The sequence below is a fragment of the Olea europaea genome, unplaced genomic scaffold (genome assembly GCF_002742605.1).
Source record: "Olea europaea var. sylvestris unplaced genomic scaffold, O_europaea_v1 scaffold337, whole genome shotgun sequence".
Classification (NCBI taxonomy): Eukaryota; Viridiplantae; Streptophyta; class Magnoliopsida; order Lamiales; family Oleaceae; genus Olea; species Olea europaea.
Window position 1 is genome coordinate 360,932 of NW_019252694.1, and position 18,174 is coordinate 379,105.

The following is an 18,174-nucleotide window of genomic DNA, read 5'->3' on the forward strand; positions in this document are numbered from 1 at the left end:
CAAGCCTTTGATATGTGGCCTCGACATTTTTCAACCCAAAGGCATCATTCTATAGCAGTAGGACCTTTATCGATGATAAAGGACATGCTTTCCTCATCGGTCGGGAAATTGGGGTTTGATTATAGCCTGAATAGGCGTCCATAAAGCTTAACAGCTCATGCCTGGCAATTGAATCTGCCAATTGGTCGATTATGGGAAGTTGGAAGCTATCATTAGGGCATGCTTTGTTGAGATTGGTGAAATCTATACACACCATCCACTTGCCGTTGTGCTTCTTGCCCAGCACAGGGTTGGAGACCCACTTTTGGTATATGGCTTCCCTGATGAAGCCATTTTCAATCAACTTCTGTACCTCTTCCTTTAAAACTTCACACCTTTCTGGGTTAAGGGCTCTTTTCTTTGTCTATGCGGGGCAAACCTTTGGATCAATTTTCAGGTGGTTGCAACTGGTCTTGGGGTCAATGCCCACCATGTCCTCATGTCTCTAAGCAAAGACATCCAAATTCTTGCTGAAGATGTCTTTCAACTTCTCCTTCAAATGGGTGGGTAAGTTATTTCCCACTTTTAGCGTCTTGGTGGGGTCCCGTAGGTCCATCGAGAAGTACTCCAGTTCATCTACTGGGGCTATCTGGGTATTGAGATACTTCCTTTGGGCTCTGGGGGAACATTTCTTTGGGTACAAAGAATAATTGCTTTATGAAATTGTTAGCTATTGCGAGGCCTTCCGAAATAGAGAAGTTTAGAAAAGCAGGGCAGCTAAATGCTCAATAAAATGCTTAATTTAAGTCTTTTAACTATACTCTACTCCACAGATTGCAATGCTGTTGAGGCACTTGCAATGAGCCATTGTGAATTGAAAACTGGATTGGGAGCCTTTGAATGAGTTGAACTCGATTTTGATAAATAAAAGAAGTTGTTGGAATCTTTTCTATCCAAATGAAAGATTGTGGTTGTGCTATAAAATCTAAAATAACACTTGCATGCGACCTATTTGAAGGAATACCTAGTCTAAGGTTCTACCAGTGCGTACCAGTTGAGGTAAACATTGTTTACCGTAGCCGTTGGCATCTACTATCATGGTCATTGGGGAGTTGTTTGCCATCAGTAATCCACTTGCATTCATATCTCTATGTGATATACTTTTGGTCAACTGAATTGAATAGTGAATTATGATACACTCAACCAGCCTCAAGCAGCTTTGAATTCAGTTAACAAATCTAATAGGCAGTGTCAGAATAAGTCTTCGGCTGTCATGGAAAAATCATTATATAAATGAAAAGATGAGCATTTAGTTGAAGGTGTGTTATTATCCCCCTGGCATCTCCTTTTGCCCTTCATTTTTCTAATTATGAATATTTACTTTGTTTTCTGATATAATATCCTCGCAGATGATGCAAATGCAAGGAAGAAAAGAAAGAGGGAGTCTGATTAGCGTGTACATACAAATGTGAAAAAGATATAACTGAAGGCGCAATAAATTTGGATGACTTTCAGAACCCTAGTGGGGATCTTGGTAGGGTTGGCTACAGTACGTCTTCTGGTTTGCCAGATTTGAAGGATAAGAAAAAACTTAGGGTACTTGATTCAAGACTGGAGGGAGAGAGAAGTTACAAATTTCTAGGAAAGAATGGAAAGATAATATGTAGGAATCACCGGATAATGGGTCCCTGGATATGATTACATGCAATAAGAGGAAAATTTCTTGGAGGAAGAGAAAATTGAAGGATTCTCTAGGTAGTCAGGATTATCAACTGACACTACAAAGTAAAAGTGACCTTCAAAATAGCATGCTATCTGTAAAGGAGGTGAGCAGCAATAGTGGATTTCATAGAGAGAAGTCCAGGATATCTTAGATTGAGGGGGAGGAGTTCAGAAAAAATAAGGATATAGATGTACCAATAAGACAAAGTACAGCAAATAAGATTCTATTATCTGGGATAAAAAAAATCCATTTGACGGGATAAAAAAAATCCATTTGACAGGATTATTGACAAAGAATGTCAGACAAGGAAATACATAGCAAAGCTTTCAGTGTGGCTAACCATGGATGATATAGAATCACTATAGAAGGATTTGGGGTCTAAACTGTTATCAGTGGCTACCACTTCTAGCTCCTCTAAGGTTTTGGATTCCCATAAAGGCAGATGCAATTGCAAAGAAGTCAAAGGATCACCTGAAGAGTCTGTTTCCTCGTCTCCCATGGAGATGTCTTATCTGAATAAGGTCTGACCAGCTAGGATGGAGACTATCGATAAAGTACACTCTAGGCTTAATGACTTTCCCACAATGGAAAGCCCAAGGAACACTCTGGATAGGAATGGAAATTCGGAGAGCAGTTGCTTGGGGACAGCCAGGAAGGGAAAATCCACCGGTTGTCTTCCTGAGTCTTTTGAACATCCTGTCCTAGATTTTCGAGACATTGTCTCTAGAGACATTCTGTGGAAAATCTGAATCAGGTACTAATCCTTCTGAACATGGCAATGGCTCTTTTATTGGTAGTGATGGTGATTTAATGGAACAACATAGCTTATGTACCACTAGTGTCCATCTTTCAGAACAAACCCATAGCAAGGAAAGGATGAACAAGAACTGTTCTAGAAGGGGTACCTCTTTGCCGCCCATGGATAACGATAGAACGTCTGGTGTTAGTTTTGAGGGAGTGGCAGAGTGGGTTTCCAATCCATAGATTGACCTGGAACGCTTGGATACATATAGAAATTTGAAAGCAGAGGCAGTTATTGATAACGACATTAAGGAGATTGTTGTGAAGTATGTGCTAATTTAGGAATGAACTTGAAGTATGGTAGGAATAAAAAATCTAGAATTATTTCCTTATTGGAGAGGATTATTTTCTTTTGAGAAATATCCTCTTCATGTATATATATGTGTGTACCCATTGGTGAATATGAATGAGAAATTGAGGCTTTTTTCCAAACCAACTAACATGGTATCAGAGCATGGTCCTAATTCCCAACCCATTTAATCTCTCTTCTCTTGCCCAAACTTCCTTCTCAGTTACCTACGCTGTTTGGCCTTGTTTTGACGTGTCTGTCAACGTTTCTTAGTCGAGCGAGAGAGCCATTTCTTGGTGAGCGTGGACGTCGACCATTTTTATACCTTTTTTCCTGGTGGGCTTGCAGATTTTGGCCGACTTTGTGGTTCTGGTGACACGGTTTTGGTTGGGTTCAGTGTTCAGTGATATGGGACACGATTTTGGCTTCTAGATGGTACGTTGGACGGAAAGAATTCTGGTCGGACTTCACTGCACTTTGGGTTCTGCATTACTGGCTTTCTTTTGTTTGGTCAGTTTGTTTCACGCTTTGGATTTAATTGGGCCCTGCCTCACGGGGTCAATTTAATTGGGCTTCTATATTCTAGTTGTTGGGTTGTATTATTTAATTGAACCTCTTTAGAACTTGAATTTTTTTTTTTTGTGGGTTCTTTATATCTTTGGGCTCTCATTTTTGTCTTTTAGTTAATCATGGCTAAAAATGATAAAAAGAGGTTAATGAAATCACATTAAACCCATCCTCAAAAATAACAGATAGAAAGCTAACGGGTAGCAGAAATTATGCCCAATGGAAGAGAACTGTTTGTAGGTATGTGTCAAGTGTGGATTTGGGTGATCACTTGGCCAATGAACCACTTCCAAAATCTGACATTAATCCGGAGGTTTAAAAAAATGGTTGATGGAGGATGATAAACTTTTTAATCAAATTCAAAATGCCCTTGACCCGACAGTTGACGATGTCATTAATCATTGTGATACTGTAAAAGAATTATGAAACTTTCTAGAATTTTTATATGTGAGTAAACAAGATGTATCGCATGTTCATGAATTGATGTTAAAGATTTATCGGGCTGAGCAAAAGGGGCGAAATCTATTTCAATATTATACTGAGGTAAAACAGGCATTTGAAGAAAAATGGGCCATGTTTCCTATTATTAGTGATGTGAAGATAATGTATGAACAAGAAGAACAGGTTGTGGTCCAGTGTTTTCTTGCAGGTTTGGGTCCTGAATATAAGGTGTTGTGTACTCAGTTACTCACCAGTGAGACACTACCTTTATTGAGTGATATATATGCTCGTCTCCTTTGGGTATGTAAGGACAATGACAAAGAACAGTGTGACACCAAATGAAACGGTAACTCTAGTTGGCACAAATTCAAAGATAAATAACAGTTACAGTATAAAAGGAAGAGGAGGTGGGGGAGGCAGTAGAGATAGAATCTCTGGTGGTGGTTCTCATGGTTGTTATTATTGTGGAGAGCAAGGACATGTAAGAAGGAACTGTTAGAAATTAAATAGCAAACCAGCAAAGTACACAATTCTGACCCCTATGAGGAAATTTGCCAATATTGCTACTCAGGATGGTCTTCTACCTACACCCATTACGCCTCCATCTCAACATCAAATTACAATTCCAGTAGACGAATACGCTCTTCTTATACAATTTTATGCTTCTTAACAATCCACTACTCAATAGCTTGTTACACCTTCCACTTCCACTCTAGCCAACAAAGGTAATTCTATAGCGTGTCTTTCTACTTCGTCTCGCAATTGGGTCATTAATTCAAGTGCCACAGATCATATGATTGGCAGTACAGGTATACTTTCATCATTTCAGTATTCGTCCAATTTACCATGTGTCACTTTAGCTAACGGATCTACAACCCCTGTAGTCAGATGTGGGACATCACATCCGACAGACTCTCTACCATTATCATCTGTCTTATGTTTACCTCAGTTTCCTTTTCATCTTTTAGCTGTGAGTCAAATTACTAAATATCTTAATTGTAGTGTTCTTTTCTTTCCTAACCAATGCATTTTTCAGGATCTTGGGATGAAGCAGATTATTGGTAGAGGGCGTGAGTTTAATGGCTTGTATGTGCTCGACTCTTCTCCCACACATGTGCCAAGACCTACTACATGCACAATTACCTCTTTTTTTCTACAGCTCCATTATCGCTTTGGTCATCCTTCTCTTCCTGTCTTGAAGCAATTATGTCCTAATCTTAGTCAAGTGTCTCAGTTAGATTGTGAGTCGTGTCAATTAGCAAAGCATCATAGGGTACCATATTTATCTAGAATGAATAAATGGGCTGCATCTACTTTTGATGTAATACATTCTGATATTTGGCGACCTTATCCGATTTTATCTAAAATCGATTTTCATTATTTTGTTACCTTTGTGGATAATTATTCTCGAGTTACTTGGTCATATTTTATGAAAAATCGCTCAGAACTATTTTCAATTTTTTGCAACTTCTATGCTGAGATTAAAACTCAATTTGATAAATCTATTGCATCCTAAGGAGTGATAATGCCAAGGAATATTTCTCATCCACATTTACTTCTTTTCTATCTCAAAATGGTATTCTTCATCAATCTTCTTGTATCGTTACTCCACAACAAAATGAGTGGCAGAAAGGAAAAATCATCATTTATTGGAAGTTACACGAGATCTTTTCTTTCATATGAACGTCTCAAAATAGTTTTAGGCAGATGCAGTCTCTACTGCATGTTACTTAATCAATCGTATGCCTTCCTCTGTTTTAGATGGTAAAATCCCTTATTCAATTCTATTTCCCTCTCAAACTTTATTCTCTCTTGCCCCTAGAGTGTTTGGGTGTACTTGCTTTGTTCAAGACATGAGACCTCAAATTTCCAAACTTGATCCCCGATAAGCAGTTGAAGAGAATGGGAATATTGTGCTTGGGGATTTTATGGCACCATTGGTGGTGCAAAGTCAATCTAGCATCATATACCCTCCATTTGGGCAGCCAAATTTCCAACTGAAGACGAATGTAATTCAGCTATTTCAGAACGGGCATCAATACCACGGGATGGCCAGTGAAAACCCTCATACGCACATATCCCGCTTTCTGGATATGTGCCAACACTTCAGATACCAAGGCATCTCTGATGATGCTATAATGCTACGGCTATTGCCACACACCTTGCGGATAAGGCACTTGAATGGCTGGATTCACTCCCTGTCTCGCCAGCAAAGGTAGCAAAAATGAGGCACGACATCTCAATATTCAACCAAGTCGAGTCAGAGTCATTTGAAGAGGCATGGAACCGCTTCAAAAACATGTTGAGAAAGTGCCCACAACATGGCTTCGACAAAAAGACCCAGATCAGATTTTTCTACACTGGATTACTCCCATCCTTCAAGAATATGGTGGATGCATCATCCGACGGGTCTATCTCAACAAGAACGATCGATGGAGCATGGGATCTGTTTGAGAGGATGGCCACAACTTCAGCTATGTGGTCCATGGATCGAGTGGTTCAGAAAAGAGAACCTGGGGTGTATGAAGTAGACACTTACTCAGCACTGTCGGCGAAAATAGATTCTTTATTCAATAAGGTTGAAAGTATTTCTCAAACTACTACTGCTAAACAAGTAATGAAGTAGAGTTGGGAGGAATGTGGAGCAGACCACAGCACTGCTACTTGTCCAATTCTCGCTCAGGGGGTCGAACATGCAGATTTTGTACAATGGGGTCAACGCCAACAGAACAACCCACATTCAGAAACCTTCAATCCAGGCTGGAGAAAACACCCAAATTTCTCGTGGGCTAATCAGAATCAGAACAGACCACAAGGGCAATATCAGCAGCAAGACAAAAAGCCCCCGTTGGAAGATATGTTCGAGAAATTTATGGCACAAACAAATCAGTATATGGAAGCCAATAACCAATTTATGCGAAGGACGGAAACAACACTTCAAGATCAAAATGCGGCGATCAAGAACTTGGAGACACAAGTGGGACAGATGGCAGTCTCCATGATGGGTAGAGCACCGGGTAACTTACCTAGCAATACTGAAATTAACCCTAAGGAGTATGCAAAGGCAATAACAACCAGAAGTGGAGTACAACTGCCAGAGATACATGTGAAAAGATCGACAGTCAGTAAGGAGTCATCACAAACCTTAGATGAAGAGGTAGGAGAACATTCTGAAAATCCCATAGAAGATGAAGTGAAGAAGAGTTACAATGTATCACAGAGTGGTGCAACTATCAGACCGGTTAATCCTCATGAGCCACCTATTCCATTCCCGCAAAGATTAAGAAAGCATAAACTGGATCAGTAGTATAATAAGTTTCTTGAAGTTTTCAAGAAACTACACATCAACATTCCGTTTGCTGAAGCGCTGGTCCAGATGCCGAGCTACGCAAAATTTCTGAAGGATATTCTCTCCAACAAGCAAAAGATCGAAGAAAATGAAACAGTAATGTTGACTGAGGAATGCAGCGCCAGAATCCAGAGAAAGCTACCTCCAAAATTGAAAGGTCCAAGGAGTTTTACTGTACCCTACACTATTGGAGACTGTCATTTTGATAAAGCTTTGTGTGACTTGGGTGCAAGTATTAATCTAATGCCTCTCTCTGTTTTCAGGAAACTTGGCTTGGGAGAAGCTAAAGCTACTACAGTTACGTTACAATTGGCTGATCGATCCCTTACACATCCAAGAGAAATCATTGAAGACGTGCTGGTAAAAGTGGAAAAATTCATATTCCCAGCTGATTTTCTCATTTTGGATATGGAAGAAGACAAGGATGTCTCTCTCATCTTGGGACGACCTTTCCTAGCTACGGGAAGAGCGATAGTCAATGTCCAGAAAGGGCAGCTGATATTAAGGCTTGGTGATGAGCAAATATCCTTCAACGTATTCAAGGCAATGAAATTCCCAACTGAGTCAGATAGCTGCTTCTAGATTGATGTAATAGATAGAATAGTCCAAGACACATTTCAGCTACATCATCCTTCCGATGCATATGAGGCATGTATTGCACATTCACAATCAATTCACTCTGATTCCAGTGACATTGAAACATGTGCTCGGTTTATGGAAAGTAACCAGCCATATATGCGCAGACGCTACTATGAAGAACTGGGAACAAGGGCTACAAATTCAGTCCCATCTGTTGTGAAACCTCCCAAATTGGAACTCAAACAACTTCCACCACACCTGCGATATGCGTAACTGGGAGAATCTTCTACACTGCTGGTCATTATTTCAAGTGTTGTCAATGAGTTGGAGGAAGAAAAATTACTTCGGGTACTAAGGAAGAATAAAACAGCCATGGGATGGTCAATTGCAGATATCAAGGGGATCAGCCCGTCCATATGCATGCAAAAAATATTCGTGGAGGAACAGTTTAAACCAAGCATCGACGGTCAACGGAGATTGAATCCACACATGAAGGAAGTGGTTAGGGCTGAGGTGTTGAAGTTACTCGACGCAGGCATCATATACCCAATATCAGATAGTGCATGGATTAGCGCAGTGCAAGTGGTTCCAAAGAAAGGAGGTGTTACGGTGATAGAAAATTAGAAAAATGAATTGATTCCTACACGGACAGTGACGGGGTGGAGAGTTTGCATTGTTTACCGTAAACTAAACACAGCTACGCGAAATGATCACTTCCCACTACCGTTCATCGATCAGATGCTAGAGAGATTAGTCGGGCACTCGCATTACTGTTTTCTGGATGGATATTTCGGATATAATCAGATTCCAGTGGCCCCAGACGATCAGGAGAAGATGACCTTCACTTGCCCTTATGGCACTTTTGCATACCGTAGGATGCCATTTGGATTATGCAATGCTCCTGCAACTTTTTAGCTCTGCATGATGGCTATTTTCTCATATATGATTGAAAAGTTCATTGAGGTCTTCATGGACGACTTCTCGGTATTCGGATCTTCTTTTGACGAGTGCTTGGATTGTTTGAGTCTTGTACTACAAAGGTGCACGGAGACCAACCTGGTGTTGAATTGGGAGAAATGCCACTTTATGGTACAAGAAGGCATCGTGTTAGGGCATCAAATCTCAACGAATGGCATCGAAGTGGACAGAGCAAAGATTCAAGTAATCGAGAAACTACCACCACCTACCTCAGTTAAAGGTGTGCGTAGTTTTCTTGGACATGCAGGGTTCTATAGAAGATTCATCAAGGATTTCTCGAAGATTACCAAACCGTTGTGCTGTTTATTGATGAAGGAATCTGCATTTGAGTTCACAGACGAATGTTTGCAGGCTTTCAATGCCTTGAAAGAGAAGTTGACTTTAGCACCCGTGATAATCACACCAGATTGGAACCTGCCGTTTGAATTGATGTATGATGCAAGTGATTTTGCTGTGGGAGCCGTATTGGGTCAGTGAAGGAATAGAATATTTCATGTGATCTACTATGCAAGTAAGACCTTGAACGACGCTCAACTCAATTATGCTACTACGGAGAAAGAACTTCTTGCTGTAGTCTACGCCTTTGACAAGTTTCGATCATACCTTGTGGGTTCAAAGGTCGTCGTCTACACCGATCATGCCGCCATCAAATACTTAATGGACAAGAAGGATGCTAAGCCACGTCTCATCTGTTGGATACTATTACTGCAAGAGTTTGACTTGAAAATCAGAGATAAGAAAGGCAGTGAAAACGTGGTAGCCGACCACCTGTCTCGGCTAGAGAACGCAGAACAGATAGAGAAGGTGGAAATAAATGAAATCTTCCCAGACGAGTAAATTTTTGGTGTGATAGAGGCACCCTGGTATGCCGACATAGTGAACTATTTAGCCAAGTCTATCATACCACTTGACTATACAAGCCACCAAAAGAAGAAATTTTTCGCCGAACTGAAGTATTACTTTTGGGAAGACCCCATCTATACAGGCGGGGAGCTGATCAAATCATTCGTCATTGTGTACCAGAAGAAGAAATGCCGTTGATAGTGGAACACTGTCATTCATCTACATATGCCGAACATTTTGGTGCATCGAAAACGGCAGGGAAAATCCTACAATCAGGTTTTTATTGGCCTACACTGTTTAAGGATGCCTTTGAATTTGTGAAAAGGTGTGACAGATGTCAATGTACGGGCAATATATCCAGAAGAAATGAAATGCCCTTGAATAATATCTTAGAGGTGGAGCTGTTCTACGTGTGGAGGATTGACTTCATGGGACCGTTTTCCCCATCCTTCTCGAATCAATACATATTGGTAGCAGTGGATTATGTGTCAAAATGGGTAGAGGCTGTTGCTTTGGCTACTAACGATGGGAAGGTGGTAACTGAGTTTTTGAAGAAAAATATTTTTACCCGATTTGGAACACCGAGAGCTATAATTAGCGACGGGGGAAAACATTTTTGCAAACGTCAGTTTGAGCAGTTGTTGGCTAAGTATGGGGTTAAACATCTTATAGCCACTGCATATCACCCACAGACTAGCGGACAAGTCGAAGTATCCAATAGACAGCTGAAGCGAATACTCAAAGTCACAGTGAGCTCATCACGAAAGGATTGGTCTAAGAAACTAGACGATGCCTTGTGGGCCTACAGGACTGCATTCAAGACACCAATAGGGATGTCATCGTATAGATTGGTTTTCGGGAAGGCGTGCCATTTACCTCTTGAGATAGAACATCATGCTTACTGGGCGATGAAGAGATTGAATGTGGATTTGAAGGCTGCGAGGGAAAAATGGCTGTTACAACTGAATGAACTGGATGAGCTCAGAATGGAAGCATACGAGAATTCAAAGATCTATAAAGAGCGCACCAAGAAGTGGCATGACATGCACATTCAGAGGTGCGAATTTGTGGTGGGGCAAAAAGTGCTACTCTACAACTCCAGGCTTAAGCTGTTCCCAGGAAAGTTGAGATCAAGATGGTCTGGCCCATATACAATTACACAAGTGTTTCCACATGGGGCAGTTGAGATCTCTCACGATAGCAAAGGGACATTCAAGGTTAATGGACAACGGTTAAAGCACTATTGGGGCGGTGATTTCTCAAAGGACAAGTCCACCATCCAGCTCGGAGTACCAGAATGATTCAAGGCGGTAAAATCAAGCTATCGACTATAACCTAGTGCTGGGTGGGAGGCAACCCACTATATCCTTTTAATTTTTTTTATTGCTTTCATTTTTAGTATTTAGTTAAATTTCATATAGCTTACTAGGTCATCAATCATTCCAGCATAATAGCCTAGGCACTACATGCAAATTGATGCATTTGATCAGAGTCAAATAAGGAGTTTGGTTGTTTGAGTGTGTGATCGCGCATTCCGAGGTACAAAGATGATCGTTTTGTTTTTAGATCGGACGCGAGTCGAGTCAATTTGGGGGACGTAAAATTTTTCTACTTTTCTTTTTTTTTATTTTTTATTTATTTATTTAGGTTATGTCATTTAAAAAAAATTTATTTTTGTCCATGCGGCTGCATGGGCAAAGGGTCCATGCGGCCGCATGGACCCTTACCAAAAGTGAGGGGCAGGAATATTTTATACCATGCGGCTGCACGGATTAACACCATGCGGCCGCATGGCGTCCAGTGATGGGTTTTAACCCGTCACTTAGCAATTTTTTTTACCATTTCTTCCCACCCCCACAGCAGCACACGAGCACGAATTCTCCCTCGAGTTCTCATCTCCAATTGCTTCATTTAATCACTCACACACTCAATCTCACTCACACACTCTATCTCACTCAGGCACACATCGTCACGGTTAAAGGACTCTCATTGGTGCCATATATTTCATCTCCTTACCCAAGCCGATTTCAAGGTATTTCTTCTTCTTCGTAGTGTTTGATTCGTATTGATCTTGGCTTTGGTTTGTTTACTGATTGCATTGTGGTTGTGTAAATTGCCTTAATTTGTATATGGGAGTTTATTGGACATGTTTTTATGCCTTTCAATTGAAAATTTCAATTGCTCGCAACATGTTCGATCAAATTCCCATGAGAAGTATTTATGCAATTTTTGGACTTTCCACTTATGGTTCGTATTCCTTCATGCTTACATAGACTTAGTGACGGCAAAATTTTGTGGACATTCATTCGCATTCCATAATTACACTTATTGCTACACTTGCACACTTAATTGCTTTGCCATGCCAGGTTACGTCCCATACTTCGGCCCCTTGTTTTTCTAGCTCAATGAATCCCGATTGTAGTGCATTTTGAATATGTGATAGCTTGCCATGAATACTTTCATATGCCCAAACTTTGTCCAGGGGAACTTTGTTCTTTTTAGTTGATTCTCGAGGGTGAACAGCATCACTTGGTCATGGGACGATAGTGCCTTTCTTTACTTTTTCGAGATATAGTTTTAAGTTCTTTTCCACTCTTTCGATTTTTCTGCGATATAGAGTTTCATTACTAGTAATTAGCATGTAAATTGAAGAGAGTTTGGGTGGTTTCATGTCATGTATCATTACTCTCTCTATCAATACTTAGTCCTTTCATGTTAAACTGATTAAATTTGTTTTCATTCTTTTCAGGATGCCTACCAAACGTAACTTGCAAGGACAAGACAAGGCCGGCCCATCCACAGGCACTGCCCGTACTAGGGAGCTTGGGGGGAGCTTCGCCGTTTCCTCAATGCCGACACCACCGCCCGATATGACAATATTGTGTGTCACTAGACTATACATGCTGAACGGGAGGTGAAGCTAGATGACTTCCCAGATTTTGAGTTGGTTAATTTGATTAACCTATGTGGTTGGCAAAAAGTGGCGGAGCGACCACATCCTGTATATGAGAATCTTTACCGGGAGTTCCTCGCCAATTTCAACGGTGATATTGACACACTTGGCACCGAGCACTTCCATCAAACTTGGGTTCGGGGGAAGTGGATTATGTTCTCTCCCAAGGTCATCCATGACTACTATCAGCTCACCAATGAGAATATGGTGCCTATCCCGATGGATTTTCCTTGGCCTGAGGTGGAGGGCAGTTTTGATGGGACGATAGAATGCAAGGCCTCTTGAGACTGCAGAGTGGCACCAAATAGAGCTGAACCCATCCATTGCAGTCTTGTGGATCTTTATTTGCCACAATGTGGAGCCTATTTTGCACAGGACTACGTTCCCAGATCCTACAGCTGGTTTCATCTACCACTTGGTTAGGGGTAATAAAATAGATCTGGCCACTCATATCTATAACCAGCTGCAAACATTGGGGACATGGGGGGATCACCGTACTACCTTGATTTTCCCGAGCCTCATTAGTGGACTATGCAGAGCGGCGGGGGTTGCCCTCCTCCCCGAGGAATTTCCTGACAAGCCAAGCCCTATGATAAAGAGAACCACATTTGAAGCTCAGATCCGAGCTCGAATCAAACACAAGGCAGAGCAAGAAGCTAAGCAACGCAGACAACAGGCTGATTAGGGACCAGTCCCGATTGACCAAGATCCACCACAGGCTCCGGCTCCTAAAGCCTATGCTGACGAGCAGTTATTGAGACAGATTTTTTCCAGCACCACGGGCATCAGTCGGGATCTACATGGTTTCCTTCAGGACTTTGGCCGCATGAGGACCGACCTGGGAATCTTACAGAGAGATAATCATTCCGCTTTGAATTACATCCGGGACGTTAGGGACCACGGCACAGCTATTCGTCGTGAGATTGACTTAATGAACGGGAGGCTTAATTTGTACGTGAGCCGGGTGGATGGCATTCAAGTGCGGGTCAATGATACATGGAAGACTGTGAGGGCCATCCAAGCTGAACAGGCCCGTCAGTCCCAATTGATGACGGAGATGCACGAGATGACAAGGCAGCTCCTTGGCAGATTTCCCCCACCACCCGATGATGATACCGTGGGACCCAACTTGCCACCACCACATCCGTGACTCTAGGGGAGTAAATTTTTGTCCCACATTTTTTCATTCTGCTTATCATGTTTCTTGAAAATTATGTAATTCATCTATTGTCTTACTTCCATTGAGGACAATGTAGCGACTAAGTTGGGGGGTTGGTGACATAATTTTCAATATCTCTATATGTGCATCATGATCTATGTACGTTAATGCATAATGTGTGATTTGTTGTGTCGTGTGAACTTGACTACTTGAAAACGCTTTGGTGTCATTATTGGACTAGTACAAGTTATAAACTATGGATTGGGTGCTGAAAACATGGACCAACACTTGTTGATGTAATACTAGATATTCATTATGCACGCCATTCATGCCATACATGTTAGGTGAAGGATTGAGGTCTTGAACGTAAAATAGTAAGAGAATGATAACCCTCTAATGAATTAACCTGTGGAACTACCTTAGAACTGTTTGGTAATACAATTGAGCTATTGTAGGGGAATGTGGTGATAAGTGGAGGCTCCGTGCATGAAACTTTTGTGTGGATTGCCTAGACTAGTTGGATGAAGATTAGGCGAAAATCTTAAATTGGAGATTTAATTTTTTTGAAATCAAATGTCTAGAAAAACAACAAAGGGTATAAAATTAATATGTGAGAATAAGACACTTCTTTTCATGCCTTTATGATTCGAGCAAGTAAGCCTGTAAAGATATTTCAAAATCTGGTGCCCTAAGGTCAACTGGCCTAGGAGTCACCGGCCCAAAGCTCGATAATGGGTCATATAGAAAGTAAGAGGGAAAGAGATTAATAAAAAGTCATCTGATCGAACCTTTATAACTCGAGTGGATAAGCCTTCAAGGGTTTAAAACCCAGTGCCCTAAAGCCAACTGGTTTGGGATTCACCGGCCTAAAACTCATTACATGATGGTTAGATATAGATGCTTCTTTTCATGCCTTTATGGCTCGAGCAAGTAAGCCTTTCAGGATATTTAAAAATCTGGTGCCCTAAGATCAATTGGTTTGGGAGTCATCGGCCCAAAGCTCGTTATAGGGGTCATATAGAAAGCAAGAGGGAAAGAGGTTAATAATAAGTCATTTGATCAAGCCTGTACAACTCGAGTGAATAAGCCTGTAAGGGTTTAAAACCTGGTGCCCTAAAGCCAACTGGTTTGGGAGTCATCGGCCTAAAACTCGCTACATGGGTTGTACAGAAAGCAAATGAGAAGATGATAAAAGAGAAAATAAGAGGTTGATAAAAGCCCTTTAGACATTTGGTTGAAGAAATTACACCTTTGAGGCAAGATAAGTAGCCTAATTTAATCTAGAATGTCGAAGCAATCAAAATATGGGAGAGCTTTCATTTGTTGACATATAAACCTATGATAGTAAGATTTAACCAAACTACGAGAGGGTGAGAACGAAAGCTATGAAGAACCTTTCCTCTCTAAGCATAACCCCGGGAAAATAGTGCCAAAGAAATAAGTTTGGGGGGTTGTGTATCTCACAAACGGGAAAGGATATATTGACCACGTGGGAATTGGTGTTCAACTTCTTCATGAACTTAATATGTTGGCATGAATACACACACACACGTCAAGTACGCATTTAACAGGGAAAGGTTGATGTCATATATGCACTAATACATTTGTATAAAGATGAGTACTTAGTCCAATCCTGAATCATAACGCGATATTGTGCCTTGTTTGTTTAGAATTAAGTCACCATCTTGTTTGAGGACAAACAATAGTTCAAGTTTGGGGGGTTTGATAAGTGTGTTTTTGCACACTTATTTGGATCACAAACAAGTCATTAACGCAAATAAAATGATGAATTTGAAACTTAATTTGGTCATAAATGTGAATTGTAGGGAAATCGAGGAACATGATGAAACCTAAGAGAAAAACATGAAAAAGGACCAAAATGAAGCAAAGTGAAAGTTCAGGGACCAATATGCAAATATTCAAAAAGTATACCCAATGAGCAAATCAAGAAATCAACCAAGCCCAAAGCCAATTAAGAGTGAATTGAGATGATGAAATGGAAAAAGGAAGACAACCGGGCAAGAAATGAAAGAATTAAAAGTCAGGGACTAAAATTGACACAAGAACAAAGAGATTTCTACCATGTGGCCGCATGGTAGGAACCTAGTGCGGCCGCACGAGGTGATCCTGTAACTTGAAGAGCCAATTTTCTATAACCATGCGGCCGCATGGTACATTATGGTGAGAAAAATTTCACTTTCCTTATCCGGCCTCGAATCTTTTGGGAAGGAATTTTGGCACTCTATATATACCCTAAAACACGTCCAAATCTAGGGAGAGGGTTTTTGGGAGCAAAGAGGCACACAAGAACATCAAGATCCAAGAATTAATGCAAGAAGAAGGAGGATTTCATCAAGATTGAAGATTTCAAGCCTCAATTATAATAGGGTGATGTCTTCTCCTTTATTCAATTTTTGTAATTTTCTTCTAAACATGATAGGCTAGTTTTTATTTCATTGGGAGATTGATGAACCTTTGATTTGTTATAAATTCCTATATTTCATGAGTTTAATATAAATGGTCTTTGGGATAAATTGTTTAATTTATATTGATTTAATTGAATCCATAATTTATTGACCATTTGTTATGTGATTGTGATGGTTTATTCTTTACATTCGAAAGAAGTAGAATAGACTCGATATATATAAATTGACATAGGGTCCGATAGGGGATAGAAATATACCCCTATGCTTTATGCAGTTCGGTAATTGTTCATAGAATTTCATGCGTTTTTGTGTGTTACATCATCCATAGAAATATAGGCTGATGATATGCAGAAATAGATCTAATATATATCGAGAGAGTATATTAGATAGGCGTAGGAACATTGAATTGACAATTATCCCTTGATTAATTGGATTTGTGAAATTAGGGTTTATAGGAATCAAATGGGGATTCGAGATCCCAATGATTTTATTTCGACGTATTTCTACAATTTAATTTACAACATTGCATATTTACAATTTAATTAGGAGTTTGATTTATCAAATTAGTGAATTTTTGAAATTAGGGTTCTTGATTTTGAAAATTAGGGTTTTGGTCTAAATTAGGGTTTTCAAATTTGGGGATTTTCCCCAAAATTAGGGCTTTTGCAAAATTAAGCACAATTCTACTCAATTGGTATCGATTAAGGTCACAATAGTTAAATTAGAGTTAATTCAATCCTCGTGGGAACGATACTTGGACTCATAGTCCATTTTACTACTTTTCACGATCTGTACACTTGCGGTAGTTTTAAAAATCGAAACAAATAAATACGTGAGCAAGTACTATAGAGATCCAGAGCAAGTAGTCTGACATTTGATGTAGAGTTGCAATGTAGTTATGACTGATCCGTTCTTATTAAGGACACTCTATTTCTTTCGCATCTATTTTTTCATTTTTCCAATATAATTAAAAGGAAAGTTTTGAAGGCATGATCCAATTGTAAATAAAGGAGGTTGCTCCTTTGGTTTCGTTCTTTTTGTATATACACATAAATTCATACTATTCCATTGCAGTTTTCTATAGACCATGTGATCTTTGAGGGGTAATCTTATCAAATTTCTATTTTTCACTTCATGATTTGCATATTTGTTTCTGCTGATCAACTTCCTATGCCTCAGGTGGCAATAGGCCGACTCTAGCCAGCTCAGGCCTAAGAACGAGCTTGGCATTTTATTTATTTATTTATAATGCGAAAAATGAGTTATTTACAACATAACATTTCCTTATTGTTGTAATAAATAGGTTGAGGAATTCTTAGAAATGAGAGAGCTAGAATTTCATGTTACTTGTTTTACAAAAGTAAATTCAAATTATTAGGTTTTCAAGTTATACATATATACACTGTTAAGCACCAGGCCGCAGTATTATAAATTTAGTTTTTGTTAGTATATTGAGAACTCAATGATTACTAGCAATATTGATGCTATCTTATATTTTTGAACTCGCTTGTCATGACCTGGTTTCGAGGTCCATGACCTAGCTCGATCCTTGAAAAATGTTGTTGTAGCTAGACTTGATGCAATTAATTATCATGACCTACCGTGAGGCACGACCAGGACATACCAAGCGTTTGGGCCCTGGTAGTTGAACTTGAACCCGTTGTCAGACTACATGACATTTATTAACTTCTACTAAAAGAGAATCTTAATATTTGTTTTCACCTAAGTTGACTCTCTAGTTTGACATCGATCACTAAGTAATTTTAGCAAAATGTGAAGATCACTAGAAAATTTCTCATAAGAAATTTTGAACCATTTCAAAGTTGTTGTCCTTACCATTTTATTCTCTAATAAACCTGTCTGCCATGTTTACGTATAAGCAACAAAAGTAAATTTTGAAAATAAATATATTTATTTTCGATCACTATCTATGACTTGTTTCCCAGTTGATGCTGTTAAGAAGTTCAAGATTGTCAATTAAAATTTAATTGAAATAAAACTTTGATAATTGGCTCACTTGTTCATCCAACCTCTCGAATATGGTTTCAATACTCTTTCTCCTTGTAAAAAGGCACTTAACTCATTTA

The 18,174-nt window shown here is 39.8% G+C and overlaps 1 protein-coding gene across 1 annotated transcript; it reads left to right on the forward strand.

Annotated features, from left to right (window-relative positions):
- Positions 1-6,024: 6,024 nt before the first annotated feature.
- On the forward strand, positions 6,025-7,107 carry LOC111386005. The gene is made up of 2 exons (XM_023010434.1): positions 6,025-6,327; positions 6,427-7,107. The coding sequence occupies exons 1-2, from the start codon at positions 6,025-6,027 to the stop codon at positions 7,105-7,107; spliced, it is 984 nt and encodes a 327-aa protein (XP_022866202.1).
- The last annotated feature ends 11,067 nt before the right edge of the window (positions 7,108-18,174 follow it).